Here is a 26,258-nt window from a genome sequence, read left to right on the forward strand (position 1 = left end):
GTACTTTCTACTTCTTACATGTTGAACACAAATACCTGTACTTTCTACTTCTTACATGTTGAACACAAATACCTGTACTTTCTACTTCTTACATGTTGAACACAAATACCTGTACTTTCTACTTCTTACATGTTGAACACAAATACCTGTACTTTCTACTTCTTACATGTTGAACACAAATACCTGTACTTTCTACTTCTTACATGTTGAACACAAATACCTGTACTTTCTACTTCTTACATGTTGAACACAAATACCTGTACTTTCTACTTCTTACATGTTGAACACAAATACCTGTACTTTCTACTTCTTACATGTTGAACACAAATACCTGTACTTTCTACTTCTTACATGTTGAACACAAATACCTGTACTTTCTACTTCTTACATGTTGAACACAAATACCTGTACTTTCTACTTCTTACATGTTGAACACAAATACCTGTACTTTCTACTTCTTACATGTTGAACACAAATACCTGTACTTTCTACTTCTTACATGTTGAACACAAATACCTGTACTTTCTACTTCTTACATGTTGAACACAAATACCTGTACTTTCTACTTCTTACATGTTGAACACAAATACCTGTACTTTCTACTTCTTACATGTTGAACACAAATACCTGTACTTTCTACTTCTTACATGTTGAACACAAATACCTGTACTTTCTACTTCTTACATGTTGAACACAAATACCTGTACTTTCTACTTCTTACATGTTGAACACAAATACCTGTACTTTCTACTTCTTACATGTTGAACACAAATACCTGTACTTTCTACTTCTTACATGTTGAACACAAATACCTGTACTTTCTACTTCTTACATGTTGAACACAAATACCTGTACTTTCTACTTCTTACATGTTGAACACAAATACCTGTACTTTCTACTTCTTACATGTTGAACACAAATACCTGTACTTTCTACTTCTTACATGTTGAACACAAATACCTGTACTTTCTACTTCTTACATGTTGAACACAAATACCTGTACTTTCTACTTCTTACATGTTGAACACAAATACCTGTACTTTCTACTTCTTACATGTTGAACACAAATACCTGTACTTTCTACTTCTTACATGTTGAACACAAATACCTGTACTTTCTACTTCTTACATGTTGAACACAAATACCTGTACTTTCTACTTCTTACATGTTGAACACAAATACCTGTACTTTCTACTTCTTACATGTTGAACACAAATACCTGTACTTTCTACTTCTTACATGTTGAACCAAATACCTGTACTTTCTACTTCTTACATGTTGAACACAAATACCTGTACTTTCTACTTCTTACATGTTGAACACAAATACCTGTACTTTCTACTTCTTACATGTTGAACACAAATACCTGTACTTTCTACTTCTTACATGTTGAACACAAATACCTGTACTTTCTACTTCTTACATGTTGAACACAAATACCTGTACTTTCTACTTCTTACATGTTGAACACAAATACCTGTACTTTCTACTTCTTACATGTTGAACACAAATACCTGTACTTTCTACTTCTTACATGTTGAACACAAATACCTGTACTTTCTACTTCTTACATGTTGAACCAAATACCTGTACTTTCTACTTCTTACATGTTGAACACAAATACCTGTACTTTCTACTTCTTACATGTTGAACACAAATACCTGTACTTTCTACTTCTTACATGTTGAACACAAATACCTGTACTTTCTACTTCTTACATGTTGAACACAAATACCTGTACTTTCTACTTCTTACATGTTGAACACAAATACCTGTACTTTCTACTTCTTACATGTTGAACACAAATACCTGTACTTTCTACTTCTTACATGTTGAACACAAATACCTGTACTTTCTACTTCTTACATGTTGAACCAAATACCTGTACTTTCTACTTCTTACATGTTGAACACAAATACCTGTACTTTCTACTTCTTACATGTTGAACACAAATACCTGTACTTTCTACTTCTTACATGTTGAACACAAATACCTGTACTTTCTACTTCTTACATGTTGAACACAAATACCTGTACTTTCTACTTCTTACATGTTGAACACAAATACCTGTACTTTCTACTTCTTACATGTTGAACACAAATACCTGTACTTTCTACTTCTTACATGTTGAACACAAATACCTGTACTTTCTACTTCTTACATGTTGAACACAAATACCTGTACTTTCTACTTCTTACATGTTGAACACAAATACCTGTACTTTCTACTTCTTACATGTTGAACACAAATACCTGTACTTTCTACTTCTTACATGTTGAACACAAATACCTGTACTTTCTACTTCTTACATGTTGAACACAAATACCTGTACTTTCTACTTCTTACATGTTGAACACAAATACCTGTACTTTCTACTTCTTACATGTTGAACCAAATACCTGTACTTTCTACTTCTTACATGTTGAACACAAATACCTGTACTTTCTACTTCTTACATGTTGAACACAAATACCTGTACTTTCTACTTCTTACATGTTGAACACAAATACCTGTACTTTCTACTTCTTACATGTTGAACACAAATACCTGTACTTTCTACTTCTTACATGTTGAACACAAATACCTGTACTTTCTACTTCTTACATGTTGAACACAAATACCTGTACTTTCTACTTCTTACATGTTGAACACAAATACCTGTACTTTCTACTTCTTACATGTTGAACACAAATACCTGTACTTTCTACTTCTTACATGTTGAACACAAATACCTGTACTTTCTACTTCTTACATGTTGAACACAAATACCTGTACTTTCTACTTCTTACATGTTGAACACAAATACCTGTACTTTCTACTTCTTACATGTTGAACCAAATACCTGTACTTTCTACTTCTTACATGTTGAACTCAAATACCTGTACTTTCTACTTCTTACATGTTGAACTCAAATACCTGTACTTTCTACTTCTTACATGTTGAACTCAAATACCTGTACTTTCTACTTCTTACATGTTGAACACAAATACCTGTACTTTCTACTTCTTACATGTTGAACACAAATACCTGTACTTTCTACTTCTTACATGTTGAACACAAATACCTGTACTTTCTACTTCTTACATGTTGAACACAAATACCTGTACTTTCTACTTCTTACATGTTGAACACAAATACCTGTACTTTCTACTTCTTACATGTTGAACACAAATACCTGTACTTTCTACTTCTCTACATGTTGAACACAAATACCTGTACTTTCTACTTCTTACATGTTGAACACAAATACCTGTACTTTCTACTTCTTACATGTTGAACACAAATACCTGTACTTTCTACTTCTTACATGTTGAACACAAATACCTGTACTTTCTACTTCTTACATGTTGAACCCAAATACCTGTACTTTCTACTTCTTACATGTTGAACACAAATACCTGTACTTTCTACTTCTTACATGTTGAACACAAATACCTGTACTTTCTACTTCTTACATGTTGAGAACAAATACCTGTACTTTCTACTTCTTACATGTTGAACACAAATACCTGTACTTTCTACTTCTTACATGTTGAACACAAATACCTGTACTTTCTACTTCTTACATGTTGAACACAAATACCTGTACTTTCTACTTCTTACATGTTGAACACAAATACCTGTACTTTCTACTTCTTACATGTTGAACACAAATACCTGTACTTTCTACTTCTTACATGTTGAACTCAAATACCTGTACTTTCTACTTCTTACATGTTGAACACAAATACCTGTACTTTCTACTTCTTACATGTTGAACACAAATACCTGTACTTTCTACTTCTTACATGTTGAACACAAATACCTGTACTTTCTACTTCTTACATGTTGAACACAAATACCTGTACTTTCTACTTCTTACATGTTGAACACAAATACCTGTACTTTCTACTTCTTACATGTTGAACACAAATACCTGTACTTTCTACTTCTTACATGTTGAACCCAAATACCTGTACTTTCTACTTCTTACATGTTGAACACAAATACCTGTACTTTCTACTTCTTACATGTTGAACCAAATACCTGTACTTTCTACTTCTTACATGTTGAACACAAATACCTGTACTTTCTACTTCTTACATGTTGAACCCAAATACCTGTACTTTCTACTTCTTACATGTTGAACACAAATACCTGTACTTTCTACTTCTTACATGTTGAACACAAATACCTGTACTTTCTACTTCTTACATGTTGAACCCAAATACCTGTACTTTCTACTTCTTACATGTTGAACACAAATACCTGTACTTTCTACTTCTTACATGTTGAACACAAATACCTGTACTTTCTACTTCTTACATGTTGAACACAAATACCTGTACTTTCTACTTCTTACATGTTGAACACAAATACCTGTACTTTCTACTTCTTACATGTTGAACACAAATACCTGTACTTTCTACTTCTTACATGTTGAACACAAATACCTGTACTTTCTACTTCTTACATGTTGAACACAAATACCTGTACTTTCTACTTCTTACATGTTGAACACAAATACCTGTACTTTCTACTTCTTACATGTTGAACCCAAATACCTGTACTTTCTACTTCTTACATGTTGAACCCAAATACCTGTACTTTCTACTTCTTACATGTTGAACACAAATACCTGTACTTTCTACTTCTTACATGTTGAACTCAAATACCTGTACTTTCTACTTCTTACATGTTGAACACAAATACCTGTACTTTCTACTTCTTACATGTTGAACACAAATACCTGTACTTTCTACTTCTTACATGTTGAACACAAATACCTGTACTTTCTACTTCTTACATGTTGAACACAAATACCTGTACTTTCTACTTCTCTACATGTTGAACACAAATACCTGTACTTTCTACTTCTTACATGTTGAACCCAAATACCTGTACTTTCTACTTCTTACATGTTGAACACAAATACCTGTACTTTCTACTTCTTACATGTTGAACCCAAATACCTGTACTTTCTACTTCTTACATGTTGAACACAAATACCTGTACTTTCTACTTCTCTCATTTTCCAAACAGCTGGTTCCTTTAGTCTGAATGTGTGTTTGGTGCGTGATCATTATTATTTAGAGTCACTGCGTGCCTATTGATTTGAACACGATCCGTGTATCCATCACTTCCTGGTCTTCTCTAAAGAAGAGGGACCAATGGAAACGTTGTCATGTTGCCGTTGTTCAGCATGGAAACATTCATTAGCTAACAATGACATTATTGTTCTATTGATATAAAGGGAGGTCAGGTACTCTTTAAAACAGCTGCTAGCTATGGGTACTTTTTACTGAAGTACATTTCAACTTCTTTACTTTGACTTGAGTAAAGAAGTTTAGTCAGTACTTCTACTTTTACCAGAGTATTTTTAAACATGAGTATCTGTACTTCTACTTGAGTAAAGGATGTGTGTACTTTTGCCATCTCTGTTCATAGTATTATTTTAACTTTAACTAATACATATAATACACAGGAAATTGTCCTAAACTATGATCCTGGGACAAAATACTTTTATATTTTAGGGCACTGAAAACATGTTGTCAATCAGTTTTTAACACAGCAATAGTCCAAGTTGTATCTGTCAATACAGCATTAAGCAGATGTATGGTTGCTTTGATTATTTGTATTTTTAAAAATACCATTTTAATATGTTGTTTTATGCAAACTTATGAGGAACAAAGAGTCCAATATTTTCTATTTGAGGACATACATCAATATTTCGTTTTGAGTGTTTGCATATCATTGGTAGATTTGTATTGTTATCGAGCCATACGTATGGTTGCTCTGGCTAATCGTATTTAAAGACACCGTTTAATATTTAATATGCTGTATTTGCAAACAGATTTAGGGTAGTGTTTAAGTGTACACTGGATTGTGAGAGGTTCAAGCTAATCAGAAAAAGCTGTTTCTGTGACTATGATATCAACAAATTAAGACTTCTGCCCATTTATAGTAAGATATATTAAAACCTGACTGTTTTCAATATGCAAAAATATAAAAACTAAAGGGGCGCTTCGTGGCAAAGACCTCCTCCAAGTACACATTCTCTGTTGTTCACAAATGTGAGAACCAATGTGGATATTTATTGGGTTCTTCTTTGGCCGATGCCGAACCTTCCAGCAATTTCTCATGAAAATCCGGCCAGTGGTTTTCCCGTAATCCTGCTACAAACAAGCCAAGCCGAAAATATAACCTCATTCAGAGGTTATAAAAGTGGGAGCCAGGAGTTTGAGTTTACTGCTTAGAAACACCTACAGTAGCCTACTGAGCATGCCACTGAGTCTAATAAACATCTTTTAGCTTGAGAGGCCTTACAGGGTATAGCAGGAATCCTGAAGTCAAATGTAAGACCTTTTAAGACCCTTTCCATACATTTTAAGACTTCATCGCCACTTTGAGTTCTAACCGGTTACCTTGGCGACACACTTTACCTCACATTGACTATATACAGTATTGATTGTCCTTCCTCCTTATCTTCAACCATTTGGACGCAGACTTGCATTTCCCCATAACGATGTTGCTTAACAACCGGCGTAAACGGAGCTTCACGCGCTATCAAGCAGTGAGCGTGCGATGTCCTGTTCAGATGACGTCAAACCCAACGGGATGCCATCAATAAACTTCACAGAATCTCACTACACACCTACGCCATGATTACATTCAGGCAGACTGTAGAATACAACCTCTTTGGACAATTTATATACTTATTGGAAACAAGCTACAAAATGTAATACCTTGGGAAATGCCGTTTAATACTTTTTAATAGCCTTAATTTTCGCTAAATTGATTTTATCAAGCCCGCGGACCCCCTGCCTTAGTCAGGGCAAGAAAATCCTCAAATCAAACCTCATTTTACCTTAATCTTAACAGTGAAATGCTGTTTGGGGGAATTCAAGCCTTGATTCAATTCGTTCACCCATTTATAATATAAAAAGGAAGATGAAATGGCAATATAAACACTGTATAAAACAACAACCAGAAGCCAATTGTAACTTTTAAAGAAATGTTATCCAAGCATGTTCTCAAAAAACAAGATTTTAAATAGTTTGTCTGTGTTTTCTGCTCAATCCCATTCAATATGGCCCCCTTGACTAACGCTATGATTTGTCTATTTAAGATGTATTTATACCATTTACCACAGTATCAACTGTTCCTCCTGGTGTCCACTTAAAAGACAAGTCCAGACATTGAAACATCACTCTCTTGACAATCAACGACCACAACAACTACTTAAAGGTGGGGTGGGTAATTTCGGAGAAACCAGCTCGAGTGCGGTAGAATTTGAAAATACACAAACTGAAAAAATCTGCCCCTTCCTCACAGAGCCCCTCCTCCAACACACACACGCGCACATGACCAATGAGGGCACGAGATAAGTTTGTGCCCCGATGGAAGGCTGACAGGCAGGTAGGCCATCCAGTTACTTTAGCCGGCTCAGATGATTTGTCGTGCTTTTTACAGCGCCGTGGCTTCTTCCACAGATGACGTGCTTGTATGTATTTATTTTCAAAGCACTTAAGATATTCATTGCTATCGGGACGTTTAGAGCATTCCATGGAATATAACAAAAAGTGTATCTCGAGCCGGTTTCTCAAACGTACCTACCCCACCTTTAATAATCTTCCTTTTTTTCTATTAGGTAGGAATTTAAAATACAGCCCCTCCGTGTGAGTGGCTGGGATGTTTGGTGTAAATGACTCTCTGCAGGCGAAGAGGAAACAATGTTGTTATTTTCTGGCTTCAGCCCCTCAACAGACGGCTCTATTGGAGCAGACAGCCAACCCTCGCCCTGTCCAACACGGTGGACAGACAACCGTTTCCACAACAAACCACAATACGTGACGCAATCCCACAACACTGTTAGTAACGAGGGATTTCATTCTGTAAATACAGACCATATGTCACCGGCAAACCTGAAGCTTCTCATGAGCTCACACTCACCCTCTCTCAGATGTCCAGACGTCAGGAGGTTGTTGACTTCTGGAGCATGACTGTACTTCCTCCTCCTCCTCCTCCTCCTCATCGTTCTTCTTCTCCTGCCCCTCTTTTCTGTTTGACTGCTGCCTCGTTTCCTCTCGGTCTCTGCAGAACGACTGGCTGTTGTACACCTACACCCGAAAGAGACATGGGCAAATTCACCAACTCTGCTCCAGCATGCCCAGGGAGAAAGAAATTGGGAATTCTCATTGAACGTTTTTTTTCAAAACAAACAAAATAATAGTTCTGGATAACTAAGCAAAGTTTAATGAATGCCTTTTGAGGATACCTTTTGGAAAAGGGAAGTTGCTGGTCAATTTCTGCCTCCATTGGTTAGATAGTTTGTGTTATGATGTGACTTTTGTGAATCCGTTTAAAACAGTAAAGTCACACAATGACAAATAAACCAAGCGATGATGGCAGTTGTAGAACAGCAACTCCTGTGGTTGGCTACAGTAGGTACAATTACAGTTTGGTAGATTTCGAGACAGAAAAAAAAAGGGCTTACAAATATTTGACAGTGGTTGATGTACAGACAGTATTGCAATCAGTGATTAGCAGTGATGTAAAGTAACTAAGTACTGCAGTAAAGTAAAATGTTTAGGTTCTTATACTCTATTATAGTATTATAATTTTCTGCTACGTTGTATTTCTGAACTACAATTCAGATGTAACTATTGTACTTTTACTCCACTACATGTATTACCTTACCCTAAGTAACTTCATAGACGTGGATACGGATAACAAATATAATTAACACTTTAGTTAAACTTTTCCCAACTGTGATAATCATATTAATACATGAATACTATATTTATAATCAAAACATATATATATATATTATTCTGAAATGGGCCAATCTGTATAATGAGTACTTTGGTACTTTAAGTATATTTTGTTGCCAATACTTGTTTTTCTTAGCTTGAGAAACATTTGTAAGGCGGAGTAACAGAGTTTTCTTACACTATGGTATATCTACTCTTACTTAAGTTCCAGTTCTGAGTACTTCTTCCACCTCTGGGGATTAGTGATGAAATTACCTCAGTTGAGCACGGTCTTCTGTTGTCCGGTTGCTCCATTGACTCTGTTGTCCTGTCTGTCATGGGGGGAGAAGGTGTAGATGGAGGGACTGAGCCTCTGCTTGCACTGCAGCAGAGAGAGCACCGTCTTGCTGGAGAGGCCAGGTGGGTTGGGGTCATAGCCGCTCGTGGACCAGGACGAATACACTGAGGGCTTCTGTTCGTCCAGAGGGGAAGGGTTTGGTTTAATGTAGTTCAAATAGCACCAGCTATTACAGGTGCCGGACTGCAGACTGGGGTATGATGTTCCCACATGTGTGATGGGAGTGTAAACACTGGATGTCTGATGTTTTAGTTCCTGATTGTACGTGTCCACTGATGCCTTGTCAACCCCTCCCACCTCCTTCCCCTCTTCTTCTTCTTTCACTCTCTTCTGCTGCTGCTTAGACTCAGGGGGGAGCTCCATGCTATTTGAGGGCGAAAGCATGCGTTTGTTCCCCCCTGAGCCCGATCCCCCCGGGCCATCGTCAGGCCACAGTTGAACGTCCGTACTTGCATACCTGTGGTTTCTATATTCAGCTGTAGGGATGCCTATATTGTGTGAATCAAAAGCATCTGGGGGTCTTGGGGGGCTGGGTTGAGAATATGTTGTGTATATGGCACATGCAAGGGTGAGGGTGTCTGTTTGGAGACGAACTGCTACTGCTGGAGATGTGACCGTCCGCACTAATTCCAGACTGGAAGATATAAGAGGGACGGACGGAGTAACTCTAACCTCTGAGTAATCCTCATGTAGAAGGGGGATCTCTAGCTTCAGTCCTGTAGACATGGGGAGGGTATCGAGCTCTGGCTGCACCTGATGCTGCATGTGAAGGGTACGGTTGTGGTGCTGGAGGCGTGGGTTGCTCTGTTGGGATGTTCGAGACCTCCTCGTTCCCGGGATCTACAGATGTGAGCTCCGTGCCGCCGGTTAACTGAATATTTTGACTTAGTTTCCACTGGAGAAGATCTCTTTGCATTGTAATCTCACTGGATTACGCAGGACTGGATCGCCTAATGACGGGAAGCAGGAGACCTGTACGTAGAAGTTGGGACTTGCTTTAGAAGTTGTTGTATGAGCTGAGGCGTTCAGGACTACGGTCTGTATTGTGCACCGCTCTTCCTCCTCCTCATCTGGATCTCTAATAGCAGTGTGTCTCACAAGGAGGCATTTCCTTCTTTCCCTCCAGCCCACTGCAGAGCGTTCAGGCGACAGGCAACTGTAGTCAAAGGACTTACTGCGAGGTCTCAGACATGAGGACACTCAGTTGGGGGTCATGAGGCGCCTGCTCTGAAGCCGAAACGCCTCATCTCTCGGTGCTGATGCACCCCGGGCACCATCAACATTTGAGCCGCTCTTGATCTCCTCAGTAGGGGTTGATCCTGCTAACTCCATGTCTGGTCTATTCGACTCTTCAAAGGACGTGGACCGACTGGATGCGTAAGATGCACTACTGTCCTGACTCGGGCTGCGAGGCAGGGATATCGAGTCGAAACTGGATTCCCCCGAGGATTGGGCGATCTCGGCTAGACGTAAGCGCTTCTTCTTTGGAGGGAGCTTTTCAATGGGGAGCTGGGCCAGAGAGGGGCTTCTTCTCTGCGGCCACTGAAACTCCTCAGGTTTCTCTGAATGTTTTGCTATGGATGAGGTCTCTGTTGAGGACGCTGTGCTCATGTTTGAATCCTCGGTGACCAGTATTTCTGGGACCAGCACACTGTGTTGGCGGACCAGCTTTCGAGTTGCTTGTTTTGTCGACGGTTCTTTCTGAGGCACCAGTTGATATTCTTCATGAGGGTCTTGATTCTCAATGCACAAAGACTCCTGTTTTTCAAATGAACTTGTATGTTGGATTACCGAACAGGTTTGTAGTGTAGGTCTTCTAGGACTCTCATAAGCTAAACTGCTTTCATCTTTACACTTCCCCGACAAGAGCGCAGGAGAGGGTAAAGACGGCGAAGAGGGATCGTCAAATTCAAAACTCTCTTCTTTCCTTCTCTTTCGCATTGCTGAAGCTCCTGCTCTGACTGCATGGTTAGTTAGCTGGGAGCATCCCATTTGACTAATGACCACCTCGTTTCTGGGATGATGTGCTAGGCATAGGCTTTGTTTGTGTTTCTTGTAACCTTCCCAGTCTTTGCAGCCGGTGCCGCAGGCCTCACACTCATACGGCTGCGGTTGGCTTAGCGTGTGGTCAGGCACAGTGGTAACGCTGTCGGGGAAAAGGGAATGAGAAACCTCACGTTCCTCTTGTGTTAGTTCGGCTCCAATAGGGATTTCAATAGCTGGCTGCCGTCTGAGCATCCCATAACGACGGGACACCGGCTGTCGTTCATCAAAAGACTGACTTAGGCGGAATTTACTGAGTCCCCCACTGGAGGCGTCGAACGAACTAGCTGCAGCTGGCATTGAGTTGCTTCTCAACAAAGGAGCGGTAGATGTCTGACCAGCTGGTTGCTCCACTTTTAGGGTCGGATGATGAAATTTCTCACATGGAACTCCCATGGTTATGGAGCCACCTTTGAAGCCCAGATCTACAGCTTTAAGACTTTGAACAAGTGTTTCTTTCAGAGCTGAACTCTTTTTAGTGTCTGAACTGTTCTTCCTGGAGAGTGAGAATCTCCTTGGTTTTACACTGTCAATTTTACTGGTGTCCACCACCGCCTCGTTGATAGTGATAAGTTTGGTGATGTGGTCAATGACCTGCTTCTTGGGCACTGTGAATGGGATGCTTTTGTCCTCCTGACCAGAGGGCTGCTGGTTATGGTGCCGAGACATCCTCTGAAGGTGTCCGAGACGTCCATACTTGCCGAGGATGATCTCTGCATAGCTTTTGGCACTTGTGTTAGGTGGACTGTCTTGTGTCTGCTCAGTACTTTCAGAGCGAGAGAAATATCCTGACTCTGTACTACCTTTACTCCCTAAAACTAGAGATGAGGTCTTTTCATCAGATGAGTCTCTTTGACCATGCTTTCCTCTACTTAGACGCAGAGCCAGTCTCTTCTTCACTGCGAAGGAGTCATCGCTGCCTCCGGTGCAATCTTTGGCCCTGTCTGTTTCATGACTCTTGATTGAGGCTACGCTGTCTCGTCTTTCTAAAAGGGTTGATGCTGATGATAATTGCCTGGTTTCATCTTCTGATTCAGTCACCGGCTCCTCTAAAGGTCTCGGCTCCCCAAGCGTCAGACCTGCCTTCACCCTGTGGGTGTGCGACTTACGGTGTTTGTACAAGTTACTCTTGGTCTTAAAAGAGAAGCCACACGGGGCGCAGGGATAGGGTCTTTCACCTGTGTGGGAACGAATATGTTTCTGTAGCACACTTGGCTTTGCACATGCACGGCCACAGTACGAACAGACATATTTGCCCGGTCTCTGAGGCTTGCGCTCTCGTTTCTGTTTTGGGGTGCCCTCCTGGCTGTCTGGTTTGGACTCGCTGGGTCCTCCTGCTGAGGAAGGCGAGCCCGGTGATGGACTAGAAGCTGTGGTTGTTTTTGTAGCCTCATGTTTGTGTTCTGGCGCCGTATCTGAGTCGACGCTCTGCCGCTGGTGCCTGAGACGCTTGCGTCCAGGATGCTGTCGTCTGGACTGTTTGGGTTGCGAGCCATGGGGCTTCGGAGAGCCAGTTTGCTGTTGTCGACGAGTCTGGGGGGGAGACTTATTCTGAGGGGGAGGAGACTCTGGTTGACAATGTTCTTGACCTCCGGACTGCTCCCCAGTCGTCAGGCGACTATGCAAGGCCTCCATAAAACGGACGGCCTCAGGTAGACGCGTGGGAAGCGTCTGCCTGCGCCAGCTTACAGAGTTCAAGCCAAGTCATTAACTGGATAATGGGTTTAAAGTGTGAATTCTATCAATTTGCATCCACTTTAGCTGACTTCATCACTTGTTTGCTTAAACTTTATTGCAGAAAGATGCCATTAGTTGCAGAAAGGCGGCATCAAGAAATGCAGCCTTGATATATCATGCGTGGAGGAAGTCCTCTGCAGTGATGACCTAAAGTTTCCCATCATGAAGCACTCAGCCTGTCTGTTCCCGCCACACAGTCTCAGTAGACTCAGCTGAATGAATTATCCTTCTGTCTTCTCAACAGGAAGATCTGTGAAAACAAACAACTCATTATATAAAATAGTGGATGCAATTTTGAGACACAGAAAACCTTCTGACGCTCTGCTTTCCAAATATAGATATTTATATTTCATGTGTTACATAATCCCTTTATGTGTCATAACGTTCAGCTTTCGCTTTCCGGCGGCTGCTGAATTATTTTAAATTAGAATAAGCTTATGTAATATTTGTGTATGAAAATACATCAGCACGCAAGCAAATAAAAACGATTATTCTGCTAACATTCAAAGAGAGTGTCCAATGACTGTGACATTTCAATAACAGCATAACGTGACATTGTCAAGGTCTTCAATGATTTGTACTCAACCGTGTATTACTCATCCAAAAAAAGAAAACAGTGGACAAATGCTTTTCTGTCAAACTCACTTTAATGAAATCAATAAATACTCCAAAACAGATTAAAAAAAGATGCACAATGAAGAGTTTTTCATTTTAACAAGGGAATAATTACGTATATATTGACAGTGTCTCAACATGCTCTAATTATTGCTGCCCGTTTGATATATTGCGTTTTCTAGCATCAGATCTACTTTCTTCAGAATAACGATCATTAGACAGTGCTCCAGAACAGTCCTGCCACATTAGATCAGATGTGGATGGCAGCATAATTTCCTCATAGCGTGTTAATCATTTTATCTATGATTTTTTAATGATTTTCCAAGTAATGGAGAGGGATTGCTTTCGGCTGTGAGTGCATTACACAAGGTGACTGGGTTGAGATACTGAAGAGATCTCCCAATGCTTTTTAGTGCCAGCAAACTGAAACGGTAAACAAGGCATCCCACGCACTGACCAGCTGGTTTCTACTCCCACGTGCAGGTGGACGCTGCTGGAGTATCTCCAAATGACTGATAACAGGTTGATAACCATCTTTGATTTTACTTGTGGGGAGAGAATACATTGTAGTATTGGACGAATATTAAACCAAAAGCAATCTGTACTTTGTAAAAGACCATTCAGATGTCATCAAACTCTTGCAGTGAGACTAAATGTAGGTCCAACAGGAGTTATAAATGGATTTAGAGCTTTTGGAGGAGAGGCAGGGACTCAGTCATCCCACAGAATTTGTTTGCCTCAGAGTTCAGACTGTGGGATTTTCAGAGCCCCCGCACTTGCAGTCACAAAACTAGCACCTAAAATAACATGCAATGCATCACATTTACAGACCCGTGTCACACTTCCAGAGTTAATTAAAGACTGCTAATTTGCACCTCTCGTTTTCTCTTCAACTCTTCTCTCCACACCAGTGCTTCTCAAAGTGTGGTCCGCGGACCACTGGTGTTCCGCGAGCGCCCCCTAGTGGTCTATGAGTATATTGGTAAAATGTCACATTTGAAAGAAATACATTTATTTAAGTTTTTCGCACTCTCGCGGGAATATCTCCGCAATGGAGCGAGCTTAAGTTTCACTTTCGATTGCATGCAATAGCCCAGATAAACACCTTCATCACACATGTTGCCACTTGTTTGTACCATTTTCAGGCGATTTGTAAAAAACGATGTGTTTTGGGATATTTGTGGAGTTAGGTGGTCCGCGAGTGTTTTTTTATTGGTTAGGTGGTCCTTGGTATGAAAAAGTTTGAGAAACACTGCTCCACACGAATCCTGTTTTCATCCGTCTTTGGAAATCAGCCGCTGTGATGTTAAGACTTTGCATCAACAGTAAATACAAAGATATTATGCCATTCTAGGCCGATTGGTATCTTGTAAAGTTAATTGATTGATTTTTCCCTCTTCAGGCAGCTATTGGTTACACTTACAGAACTTTATTGAAATCAGCTTGAAGTTAGTTAAACATGCTACAGATAGTTAATCCATGACAGTAAACAGTTAGTCATTACATTTCCCTATATCATGAAAGCATGAAATCTGCTTGTAACAACTGTTACAGTTTGCTTTAGCAGGGTACTTAAGTGGCCTGTCTTGTTGACTGGTCTTTTCTTTCTAAGTGACCTATATGGTGACTTCACTAGGAACGGAAAACCAGTCAAAAATAATGCGTCATTTCAGTGACTTGCTTTTTTACCACTGTATGTCAGTTCATACTGATGTAGGAGTTGTTCCTCTTTAACTAATGTGTTGTAGTATAAATGAAGGCTGTATAACTAATTGTCTGCAATATTTAACTATTCTGTTTGTTTGGTCCACAGATAAATGACGAATTCAAGAGAATTACCAGCCTTGAATCAACTTTTGACCATTGCACCCCAAAACTGATGGACATTTTCCCAGTATAGTTCCGATATAGTTCTGAAAATGTGCGTTCACACCAAAAAAATCCGGAACTTAGTTCATGAGAACCTTTCCACCCCCTTTTCAGTCCCTGCTAGAGAGCAGGTACTTTGTCTGATTGGCTGGGCGGATTGCAAACCACGCCCCGTAAAACTCCCAAAAAGTTTTATGAAGCCGCCATTTTATATTCCTCGCATTAGCATTATTAGCATTAGCATTAGCCCAGCACACAAACGCAGAGAGACTAACTTATGGCAACACAAAATAAAGCATGGGAGCGGTGGAGATCAGGAGGTGTCGGCGTTCTGGCGATTTACTCGGAAGGTTTCAGTAGAAGCTGCTGGGACTCCCAGCAGCTTCTACTGAAGCCAGTACCCAACTCCGGGGACTTCCGGCCGGGGACTTCGGGTGGCAGTATACGCCGTGAAGTTGTTTGCGGCCTGCCAGTAAACCCAAAGCAGAAGAAGAAGAAGTGACGTCAGAGGCTTCATTTGCCTAATCCTCCCTCAGGGACTTATTCCGGTGTGAACGCGATCTGCTCTTTAGTTCATCAGAAATCTTTAGTTCTGATTAACTAAGTACGGCAAAGTACTTGGTGGGAAAGCGACTATAGTTTTATCGAGGAGAGGAGCTACAGGAGTGAGAATCAGGCAGATCAAGGACATGCTTCTTGAGGTAGGATCAAGAGTTGTCATTGAAATGCAAGTTGTTGTTCTAAGGAAACTATTGCAAGGCTGCTTTTTTGATCACTGTAGAAACGTTCATGTTTATTGCAAACATGAATTATTGGGGTTGATCTATTTACAGTTTTCCATAATGCCATACCAACAATGGTCAACCTGACGATAAAGCCAATGCAGAACTAATCCACATTCTTTCTAGTAATGCTTGGGGCCACTATAGTAAAACAAATGTTATAGAAGTCTATGAAAATGACCCTTCTTCTTACTTGATTCAGTACCTCATTAAATCTTTTGGTCCTAATTGTTAGTTTCAAATCTTCCTCAAAACATTTTAATGTTAAATGTATAATGTATTGTCCTATTTAGGGTAACATGGATGATAAAGAGGGTACGTATTAGGGCGGGGCTACATTGGGGTTGATAACCGCTTCCACAACGTTGTTCGTATTTCTGTCTTACCCAAACTTAAACTATTTTTACAGTGTTTTCTTATTTCTTGAAAGTAAATTGTAACATTATTTTTGCCTACAAATATCTTGTCCAGCGTTCGGTCGTACTTTTCTCCACCGTCTCGTTTGACTTCATATTTCAGAAAAACCTGAAATGCCAAACTAAAGGCTTTTAAACGGTAGTCTAGAAAACCAATGGGTGATGTCACGCTAACTGAATCCAATCCTTATATACAGCCTATGAATACAAATTAATCAGAGGTTCATAGAACTAGCACACAATCAATTCCTGCTAAAGACATTAGGACATCACCAGCCTTTAGTAAGGAACGTATGATAAGTGAAAAAATATGCCCGTTATATGATCAATATGTCAGTATATAAATGTATAGTGTTTTCAGTGAACATCCACAAATCTGTAGGGGCTGCTATAGTATATAATAGCACAGAATAAAGTAATATTCTGATGTCGTTGCAGTGTGGGCATCAGTTAAAATCTGCAGAGTGAACAGGTACTGAAACCTCAAGTTGAGTAAAAAAAACAACTCTCTTATATAAACGCTTCATCCATTCACACACCACCACGCGGAAAGAGAATATTGTATAAATGGCTTTTTAAAAATCTTGTCAATTTCCTCCTCTCACACTAATGGGCACCCAGCGGTGGTTCCTATGGTAACGGCCCTAAACCATGTGGTAGCAGATGGAAGGAGAGCTGGAGGCTAAATTTATCTCCCAGCATCCTCACCCACTACAGAGGGAGGCAGGCAGGCAGGCGAAGGTGCCTCCCTCCTCGAAGCTACAGCTTTTTTTGGAGAGGAAATCAATACTTTGGGAGTCTTAAATCCGTTCCACACCGATACTCCTCCACTCTTTTTCAAGAGGAAACTAGAAAGGGAAGTGCATACACGGAGGATGACAAAGAAAACTGGACCATTCTTCTTTTTTCATGCAAGAGGAAGCTATCATTTCTATACAAATCCAGCACATTTTAAACCCTTCTTTCCACCTTTGGGTCGTATTAAACTAGACAATGGCAATACTTTATAATAATGAAGATTGTGCCGTTATCTAAAATATGGTTTGGCATTTTTTCCCATTTATAATAGATATAGTGATATCAGACTAATTATATAACATTCTTTGTTTTTCTAATATTAAATGTGGCATACGTGTTCCTGGTTTAAAGGCTGCATTTGGGTAAAAATATGTCAATCACAACAGAGCCGGCCAGCTAACCAATCAGAGCAGACTGGGCTCTGGTTTCAGACAGAGGGTGAAAAGAGGTGCTGCAGCACAGGCAGTATGAGAGAAATACAGAGCTTTTTGAACATTAAAGCCTGGAGACATGTCCCAGGAGAGACACTAACGCAGCGTCCACACGGCGGCGTGCGTTGAAGCTTGCAGGTGGGCGTGTCTGAAACTCGACCAACAACCAATCACATGAATCTCCCGCCCCGGACACACAAGCACGCGGTTTGATTGGCTAGAGCTTGTACTGGCATATGATTTGATTGGCTGACGCTTCCGCCGAAGCTTCAAAAGTTGAATATTGCTCAACTTTTGAAGCGAGCAACGCGAAGCAACACTCCCACAATGCAGTTCGGCAAAGCGTGATGTCACCCCATGCAAAGTGAATGGGCAGAAGCGCTGAAGCTTCAACGCACGCCGCCGTGTGGACGGGCCGTTAGTACTGATACGAACCTGTAAATTAGCATAACTCTTTACAAATGTAAAATATAAGCTTCTTAACAATTGATTTCTGAAAATATCTCCCAACTTCAACAATGACATTCATACCTAAGGATGTTGATGCAAAAAAAGCAGGAATTTCATTAATAATGTCATGATGAAACACAATGAAAACATCTGATCTGAACTTGTTTCCCCGCCTCGTCGACTCGTTTGAACCGAGCAACAAATGCCCTCATCTGCCGTTTTGTTTCCAGCACAATAAACCTTATAGAATCAGAAGCTTCGTCTGCGGCCCGATCGCGGCGCTCTCCGGGGACAGAGGAGAGCCCTCTGGGTGTGTGTGTGTGTGTGTGTGTGTGTGTGTGTGTGTGTGTGTGTGTGTGTGTGTGTGTGTGTGTGTGTGTGTGTGTGTGTGTGTGTGTGTGTGTGTGTGTGTGTGTGTGTGTGTGTGTGTGTGTGTGTGTGTGTGTGTGTGTGTACTAGCATTACTATACTTGTGGGGACATAAATCTGTTTACATAGTCACGTGTGGGGACTCGCCTCCCTTATGGGGACAAATTGGAGGTCGCCATAAGGGGAATCACTCATTTTAGGGTGAAGACTTGGTTAAGGTTAGGGTAAGGGTTAGGGCATTTGTTGGTTATGGTTAAGGTTAGGATAAGTCTCCAGGAAATGCATGTAAGTCAATGTAATGTCCCCTGAAGTGATGTATGTATTTTGTGCTGGTGTGTGTGTGTGTGTGTGTGTGTGTGTGTGTGTGTGTGTGTGTGTGTGTGTGTGTGTGTGTGTGTGTGTGTGTGTGTGTGTGTGTGTGTGTGTGCATGCTCCCCGGTCGACAACATGCGAAGCATAGGACGTTTGATGCACAGGGAGCTCATTCACTACCAATCTGAGCTTTAATACACACACAGCCCACGGACAACTCACTATACGCATCCTTCATTCACACACACACACACACACACACACACACACACACACACACACACACACACACACACACACACACACACACACACACACACACACACACACACACACACACACACACACACTGCAGCTTCAAACATATTCCAAACGTCTCCTCAAATGATTAATTTCTCCACCATTCACAGGACACACGATTGTAGCAGCAACAACAAAGAGAAAATCCCCTCAAATCTTGTCCCTCTCACACTCTCACACACACACACACACACACACACACACACACACACACACACACACACACACACACACACACACACACACACACACACCGTAATCACTGCAGATGACAGAGGGGACATGGTTTTGGTTACCTGGTAGCAGGTGGTGGTGTTTTGTCCTCCGATTGTGAATGACTGGATTCGGGAAAAAGAGAGAGAAAAGGATGAATGAGAGTGACGAGGGGTAATGGAGTCTCTACGTGCACTGGGCTGATAAACAGGTATCTGAGTATATTGTACGTATGAATGAACGGAGGAGGAGGGGACTCTTTCTCCCTGTTCATCTCCACCTTTTACTATCTCTCTTTCAGGTCAGAGTGAAGGAGCAGCTCCTTATTTGGAGGGTGACGTCAGCGTTGTGTTTCTTTTGGCAGCGGTGTCGGGCTGCACAGCTGGCAGAGCAGGGAGAGGTGGAGGGGCTTTCTCTTTTTTATATTTGACCGGGCAAAGAGGGCGGAGGAGTTACTTCATATTTTTTTTTTAAAACACAGCTTCGCCATTCAGGGCTCACTTCCAAGCAGAGGTGGAGAGCCGGTGCAGATGCACTTTCATACAAAACAAAGTCAAGGGTCCGGCGTTGGAAGTGGTGCAATGGATCGAAGTACATTTATTAAACAAAACAATACTTCTTTTTAACTGATTCAATATTATTACAGACAATTGGTGACCAGGTGCATTCAACTAAATTAGTTAAAATAATTGAAATATTTTATATAATAATCTCCACATATTTACGCCACTTAACTTAAAGAAATACAAATATTTAAAGGAAATCCAGTTTCATTTTGTGCTGCTTTGTTTTTTTCCACTTCGTTTTGGAAGTCATTTGTACATATTTATCCGAAAGTACTTCACAGATTCAAAGCATACATCAGCTAATAGTTAAACATTGAACTATAACTATAGGTAAAGATATCCAGCAGCGGTTTATTAAGTTGTTAAAATTAGCTTCACCTGTACCAGCTGTGATGAACACATGAATGCATCAATAATCCTGTCATTTCATATTTCTGAAATGGGGCATTATCCACAAAAAGTCATTTTACTTTGGGTACATTTTCACGCCAAATAATGCAACTTTTGCCGATACTTTTTGTAGTTTTTGTAAGATGTCGAATGCATGACTTATAACATAGTATTTTTTATCTGATTTGGGGGAAACACGTCAGAAGGATTTACTGTTTAAGAGCAGCTCTGGAAAATGTCCACACAGCGCGGCGTTCATGTTCCTGCCAGAGCTGTGTGTGTGTGTGTGCGTGTGTGTGCGTGCGTGTGTGTGCGTGCGTGTGTCATCCCTACACACTCCTACATCCCCTAATTGACTCTCTCTGCAGACATGTGGAGCATCGAGGGAATACCAGCTGCTAGGATGAAGTTCATCTGGAGAAAAAGAGTCTCTGCCTTGTGTTTAGAGAGTTCTGAAATTAAAGAATTGTACATGGAGCCCACATTAGATGCTGACCTTTGGATTAAAGCTGAATTTGTATTCTTTGAGACCTTCATCTGACCTCTAAAGCCGCTTCTTTCAAATCTGCTTATTGTTTTGTTTTTTTAAATCTACTGCACTATTTTCTTTTCTTTTTCGTTTTAACATAGATAATCCCCTCAAAGATAATGGATTATTGAATAGGTTTTTGGTTAGAAGCCTGAATTAAAGAGTCCTCTCCTGCTGATGTTCAGGTGTATATCAGTATGTAGTGTCTCCACTTTAAAGAGTGCTCTCCTGCTGATGTTCAGGTGTATATCAGTATGTAGGGTCTCTACTATAAAGAGTCCTCTCCTGCTGATGTTCAGGTGTATATCAGTATGTAGGGTCTCTACTTTAAAGAGTCCTCTCCTCCTGCTGATGTTCAGGTGTATATCAGTATGTAGGGTCTCTACTTTAAAGAGTCCTCTCCTCCTGCTGATGTTCAGGTGTATATCAGTATGTAGTGTCTCTACTTTAAAGAGTCCTCTCCTGCTGATGTTCAGGTGTATATCAGTATGTAGTGTCTCTACTTTAAAGAGTCCTCTCCTGCTGATGTTCAGGTGTATATCAGTATGTAGTGCCTCTACTTTAAAGAGTCCTCTCCTGCTGATGTTCAGGTGTATATCAGTATGTAGTGTCTCTACTTTAAAGAGTCCTCTCCTGCTGATGTTCAGGTGTATATCAGTATGTAGTGTCTCTCCTGGGACATGTCTCCATGCTTTAATGTTCAAAAAGCTCTGTCTTTTTCCCATACTGCCTGTGCTGCAGCACCTCTTTTCACCCTCTGTCTGAAACCAGAGCCCAGTCTGCTCTGATTGGTTAGCTGGCCGGCTCTGTTGAGATTGATCAACCGCTTAGAGACGTCCCACCCCTCACGTACTGTACAATGTGTTTGAGCGATGGCCAATAGAAGCATATTAAGTTTTGCAATAAAATATATTTTCATCTCCTTTCCACTTATGATAAATGACTGTTTATTGAGGCGTCGTCTGCTGAAAATAAAGGCGGTTTCTGCTTTCAACATATTTTGGTTTGTTGTCATATTATTTAAGTATGACATTCAGACTAATATTGGCTCAGTAAATCTGTCTTGTCAGCCTTTTCCTGGAGTTGACAGAGCTGCCAGTGTTGAATAATTTCACAGGAGGTGTTCCTCTCTGCAGCCTTATGAGCATCGTGCTATCAAACACATTTCCTCAACAGGAATATTCCTTTGTGTTCGGAATTGGAATTTGCTTGGTATTCATGTAATACCTCAAGCTATAATACATTAACATTAAGCAGTGGTTGAATGCAAATGATGTGCTATTTTTGAAGATGCATGCAAAGGGTTCATCTCGCTCATATCTGTTTTCTACCATTGCAGTGCAGTAATGCATTACAAAGGTTTTGTACTTCTACAAAAAGGATCTCTCTCAACATAATTCTGTAAAGTAAAGCCTTGTTTTTTTATTTGGCATCTCGTCCATTACATAATCTCTAGCAGCAGTGATCTACATCAGAGCCGACTTCAGCAGGAAGAGGTAACCTTCAGCCTCACAGAGCGCAGGAAAAGTAAAAGCCTGGGGCCGAATCGGGCTGTGAGCGCCTGCAGCTGGAGGACAAAACACGAAATGCACGTGTAGTGCTTGTTCTACTACTTATACATGAGGGCTGTTTGCTAAGGATGCATCGAGGCTTTCACATGATGTTGTGCATGTTGAATGTGGCGGTGTGTGTGAAGAAAATCCTGGAGTGACGTCACATCAGAGCAATGGATTAAAGACTAGACATTTTAAAGAGGACATGTTCTGCTCATTTTCAGCTTCATAACATTCGAATCGAAGTGTTTTAAAAATGATACAATAAAACAGCAGTGTGGACTCCAAGACTCAAAACAAAGAAATGTGACTGGAACAATAGCTAATAGATACATCTTCAAGAATATAATAACATGAAGACATATCCCTAGCTTTTATTTTGTATTGCCTTGCTGGCCTTTTGTTACGCGATTGTAATGTTGTTGTAACCAGCATGTTGTTTCCGTGTATAATGTGACACTAAAAAAGCAGTGTGGACAAAACTACACTGGGACATGTCCAGAGCCCCAGCAGAAAAGGACACCTGGGTTAGTTGTATGTTAACTTGAGAAATGTGTAATTTACATACAGTCTGAGTGACTTGCGGAACCTCCTTTAAACTGAAAGGGGACGACATTGACCGGGGAATATCTGACTTTACTCAAAAGGCAGATATAGGCGAACACGTATATTGGAGCGACCGGTTGTTGCAGCAGCAGCGGCAGCGGCAGCTTCCTGCAGAGCCTCAGAGGGAGTTTCTGGGCATGAAGCCACCTGTCAGAAGAGAGAAAGAGCCAGAGTCTCCTCAGCATCTGTCCTTCAGCAACAGACCTCAGAGTCTCTGCTGCTGCATCACATGATCTTTACCGTGTTTAACGACCTCTGAAATGCATCATCACTGTCTTATGGAAATATTTCATAGAGAATATGTCAGTGCAAGTTCAGAGTAGAGCAGCACAGATTAGAAAAGTATTTACCATCTATTTTGATCATTGTTTAAGTAGTTCTTTATGGAAAAATTATGTTTTTGCTTCTTTAATATGGAGAGGTCCTTCCATTTTCTGTTTTAAATCAAGCATTAGTATTAATAATAATAATAATAATTCCTTATATTTATTATAGCGCTTTTCCAGATGCTCAAAGCGCTTTACATATACACATTACACATATTTTGTATACATGCAATGGTCACTGTGGACAATACCCACAGGAGCAAGTTCAGGTGAAGTGTCTTAGGGCTGTCAGTCGATTAAAATAGTTAATCGCGATTAATCGCACATTTTTTATCTGTTCTAAATGTACCTTAGATGAATATTTTTCAAGTTTTTAATACTCTTATCAACATATGAGTGGACAAATATGCTTTATGCTAATGTTTATTATCATTTTAACAATGACAAATATTCTCATGAATATTAAACACAACAACCTCTGAACATTACAAATATTCGCCTCAATTCAACCTGGAACCTCTCATACAATACAAAAGTGTGTGTGTGTGTGTGTGTGTGTGTGTGTGTGTGTGTGTGTGTGTGTGTGTGTGTGTGTGTGTGTGTGTGTGTGTGTGTGTGTGTGTGTGTGTGTGTGTGTGTGTGTGTGTGTGTGTGTGTGTGTGTGTGTGTGTGTGTGTGTGTGTGTGTGTGTGTGTGTGTGTGTGAGTGAGATGGATCGTTGGAGCTATGTGCAACTCAAGGCATATGCTCGAACGGGAGCTGCCTGGACGCTGCAATCATGTTGCACCATCCGTGCTGAGTGTGCTGACTTCTCCTCCAATGTCCCGCTGTCTGGCTTCCTGCATAAAGTCAAGTGCTCGGCGCAGTTGTGTGGATAGAGCGCTCCTCTGTTTTCATTTAAACAGCTCCTTATATCCGTTAGCGCAGCTAGCTAGCACCCGATGCTAACAACAACAATAGGCGCATTCACACTGCGGTACTTTTCCCACAAAGGTTCATGCGAACTTAGTTCATGATCGCGTTCACACCAAAAAGAGCCGGTACTAAAAGTAGTTCATGCGAACCTTTTTACCCCCTCGAAAGTCCCTGCTAGAAAGCAGGGACTTTCGAGCGGCTCTTTTGTGAGAAAAGAGCTATATTCCTGATTGGCTGGGCGGATTGCAAACCACGCCCCGTAAAACTCCCACAAAAGTTTTGTGAAGCCGCCATATTATTATCCTCGCATTAGCATTATTAGCATTAGCATTAGCCCAGCGCAGAAACGCAGAGAGACTAACTTATGGCAACACAAAATAAAACATGGGAGCGGTGGAGATGAGGAGGTGTCGGCGTTCTGGCCGTTTACTCGGAAGGCTTCAGTAGAAGCTGCTGGGACTCCCAGCAGCTTCTACTGAAGCCTTCCCCAACTCCGGGGACTTCCGGCCGGGGACTTTGGGCGGCAGTATACGCCGTGAAGTGGTTTGCGGCCTGCCAGTAAACCCAAAGCAGAAGAAGAAGAAGAAGAAGAAGTGACGTCGGCGGCTTCATTTGCCTAATCCTCCCTCAGGGACTTTTTCCGGTGTGAACGCGATCTGTACTTAGTTCATATGAACCTTTGTGGGAAAAGGCAGTGTGAATGCGCCTAATGCACGTAAGGTCTCTCTCTCGCTCGCTCGGGCCACACATACACACACCCTCCCGGTCCTCCCGATGGCTAGTCTGTGCTTGCCGGTGAGCGTGGAAGTGTGGTCTGCCACAAGCGGGCGGCAGGAGAGGGGCTGTCAGCATCAGCTTGTAGATGGTATATTAAACTCGATGCGCTCTGAAAAAAAATACACATGCGTTAATCGCGTTAAAATAATTAGTGCCGTTAATTTTTGTTTGCGTTAACGCGTTATTAACGCGTTAACTTGACAGCCCTAGTTAGTATATATCCTTGGATTTTGGACTGAGTAATCGAGACATTTAAACCTCTTGATCAACAAAAATGACCTCTAAATCCTTTAAATAGTGGTTATTTTATCATTTCTTATTCCCCCCGGGGATAAATACATTTTTCTGATTCGAGACATTTTTGCTTTATGTGCCCACGAGCAACCATGTTTGCACCCTGGCTTTAAATGGACCTTGATGTCTGGATCTAGAAGTTTGATGGGTATCTTTTCAAATGTGTGTGTACAACACCAATAACCAGAACCACAGACAGACCAAACGCCCCCATCACCACCGAACAAACACCGACCAACGCGCTGCCGTCCACAAGGAGAAATAACCATCGCAGATTTAAAAAGAGTCCGCACAAGAAGAGATGTTGACAGATGTTGTGCAGAGCTCAGCTGTGGTGGGCGGTGCCGCTTCAGACCCACTACCAAACGTTCCAATAACATACTAATGCCATGTATGTACAACTGTACCATTATGGACCAAAGACGCCGGTGTGTGTACTCAAGGCGCAATAATTCAGATTTTTACTACACAGCACTGTAAGCATAATACACCGACTGGACCGCAAAGCAAGACACTCCCAACTCTACAGGCCGACATTAAAAATACATTCATATTTGTCAAGTCATTTATTATGCTTTGATTTATTTTGTTCACACTGCCAGGAAATTGAAAGCCATGAGTGTACGACCTGACTCGCGGGTTTACTTTGAAGCTTTAGAGACATTTGACTGTTTTTCAGCTTTTTGTTTTGATTTCTGTATCTTTATCCATCAGTGCAAAGCTTTGAGGATTTATTTATAATCTAAACATTTAAATCCTGCACAGATTCTCCTTTTTTGCATGTTGAATAATTGTGTTAAACCTGGTGTTTCTGAACATTCGCAGATAAAGATGATCCTCCATTGGACTCCTTCGTAGACTTCAGCGCCAAAGTGAC

General features: G+C 41.0%; 1 protein-coding gene across 1 annotated transcript in view; it reads right to left on the reverse strand.

Moving 5' to 3' along the window:
- The window catches only part of hivep3a (HIVEP zinc finger 3a), a 35,183-nt gene extending 15,544 nt beyond the window's left edge, over positions 1–19,639 (reverse strand). Inside the window, 9 exon segments of the mRNA XM_034093800.1 lie at positions 7,933–8,099; positions 9,009–9,074; positions 9,076–9,822; positions 9,824–9,990; positions 9,993–10,269; positions 10,271–10,327; positions 10,329–10,397; positions 10,399–13,120; positions 19,509–19,639. Coding sequence (XP_033949691.1) covers positions 7,933–8,099; positions 9,009–9,074; positions 9,076–9,822; positions 9,824–9,990; positions 9,993–10,269; positions 10,271–10,327; positions 10,329–10,397; positions 10,399–12,768 — 3,920 coding nt within the window. The 5' untranslated portion in view covers positions 12,769–13,120; positions 19,509–19,639.
- Between the last annotated feature and the right edge of the window lie 6,619 nt (positions 19,640–26,258).

This window comes from Pseudochaenichthys georgianus, chromosome 11 (assembly GCF_902827115.2).
Source record: "Pseudochaenichthys georgianus chromosome 11, fPseGeo1.2, whole genome shotgun sequence".
Classification (NCBI taxonomy): Eukaryota; Metazoa; Chordata; class Actinopteri; order Perciformes; family Channichthyidae; genus Pseudochaenichthys; species Pseudochaenichthys georgianus.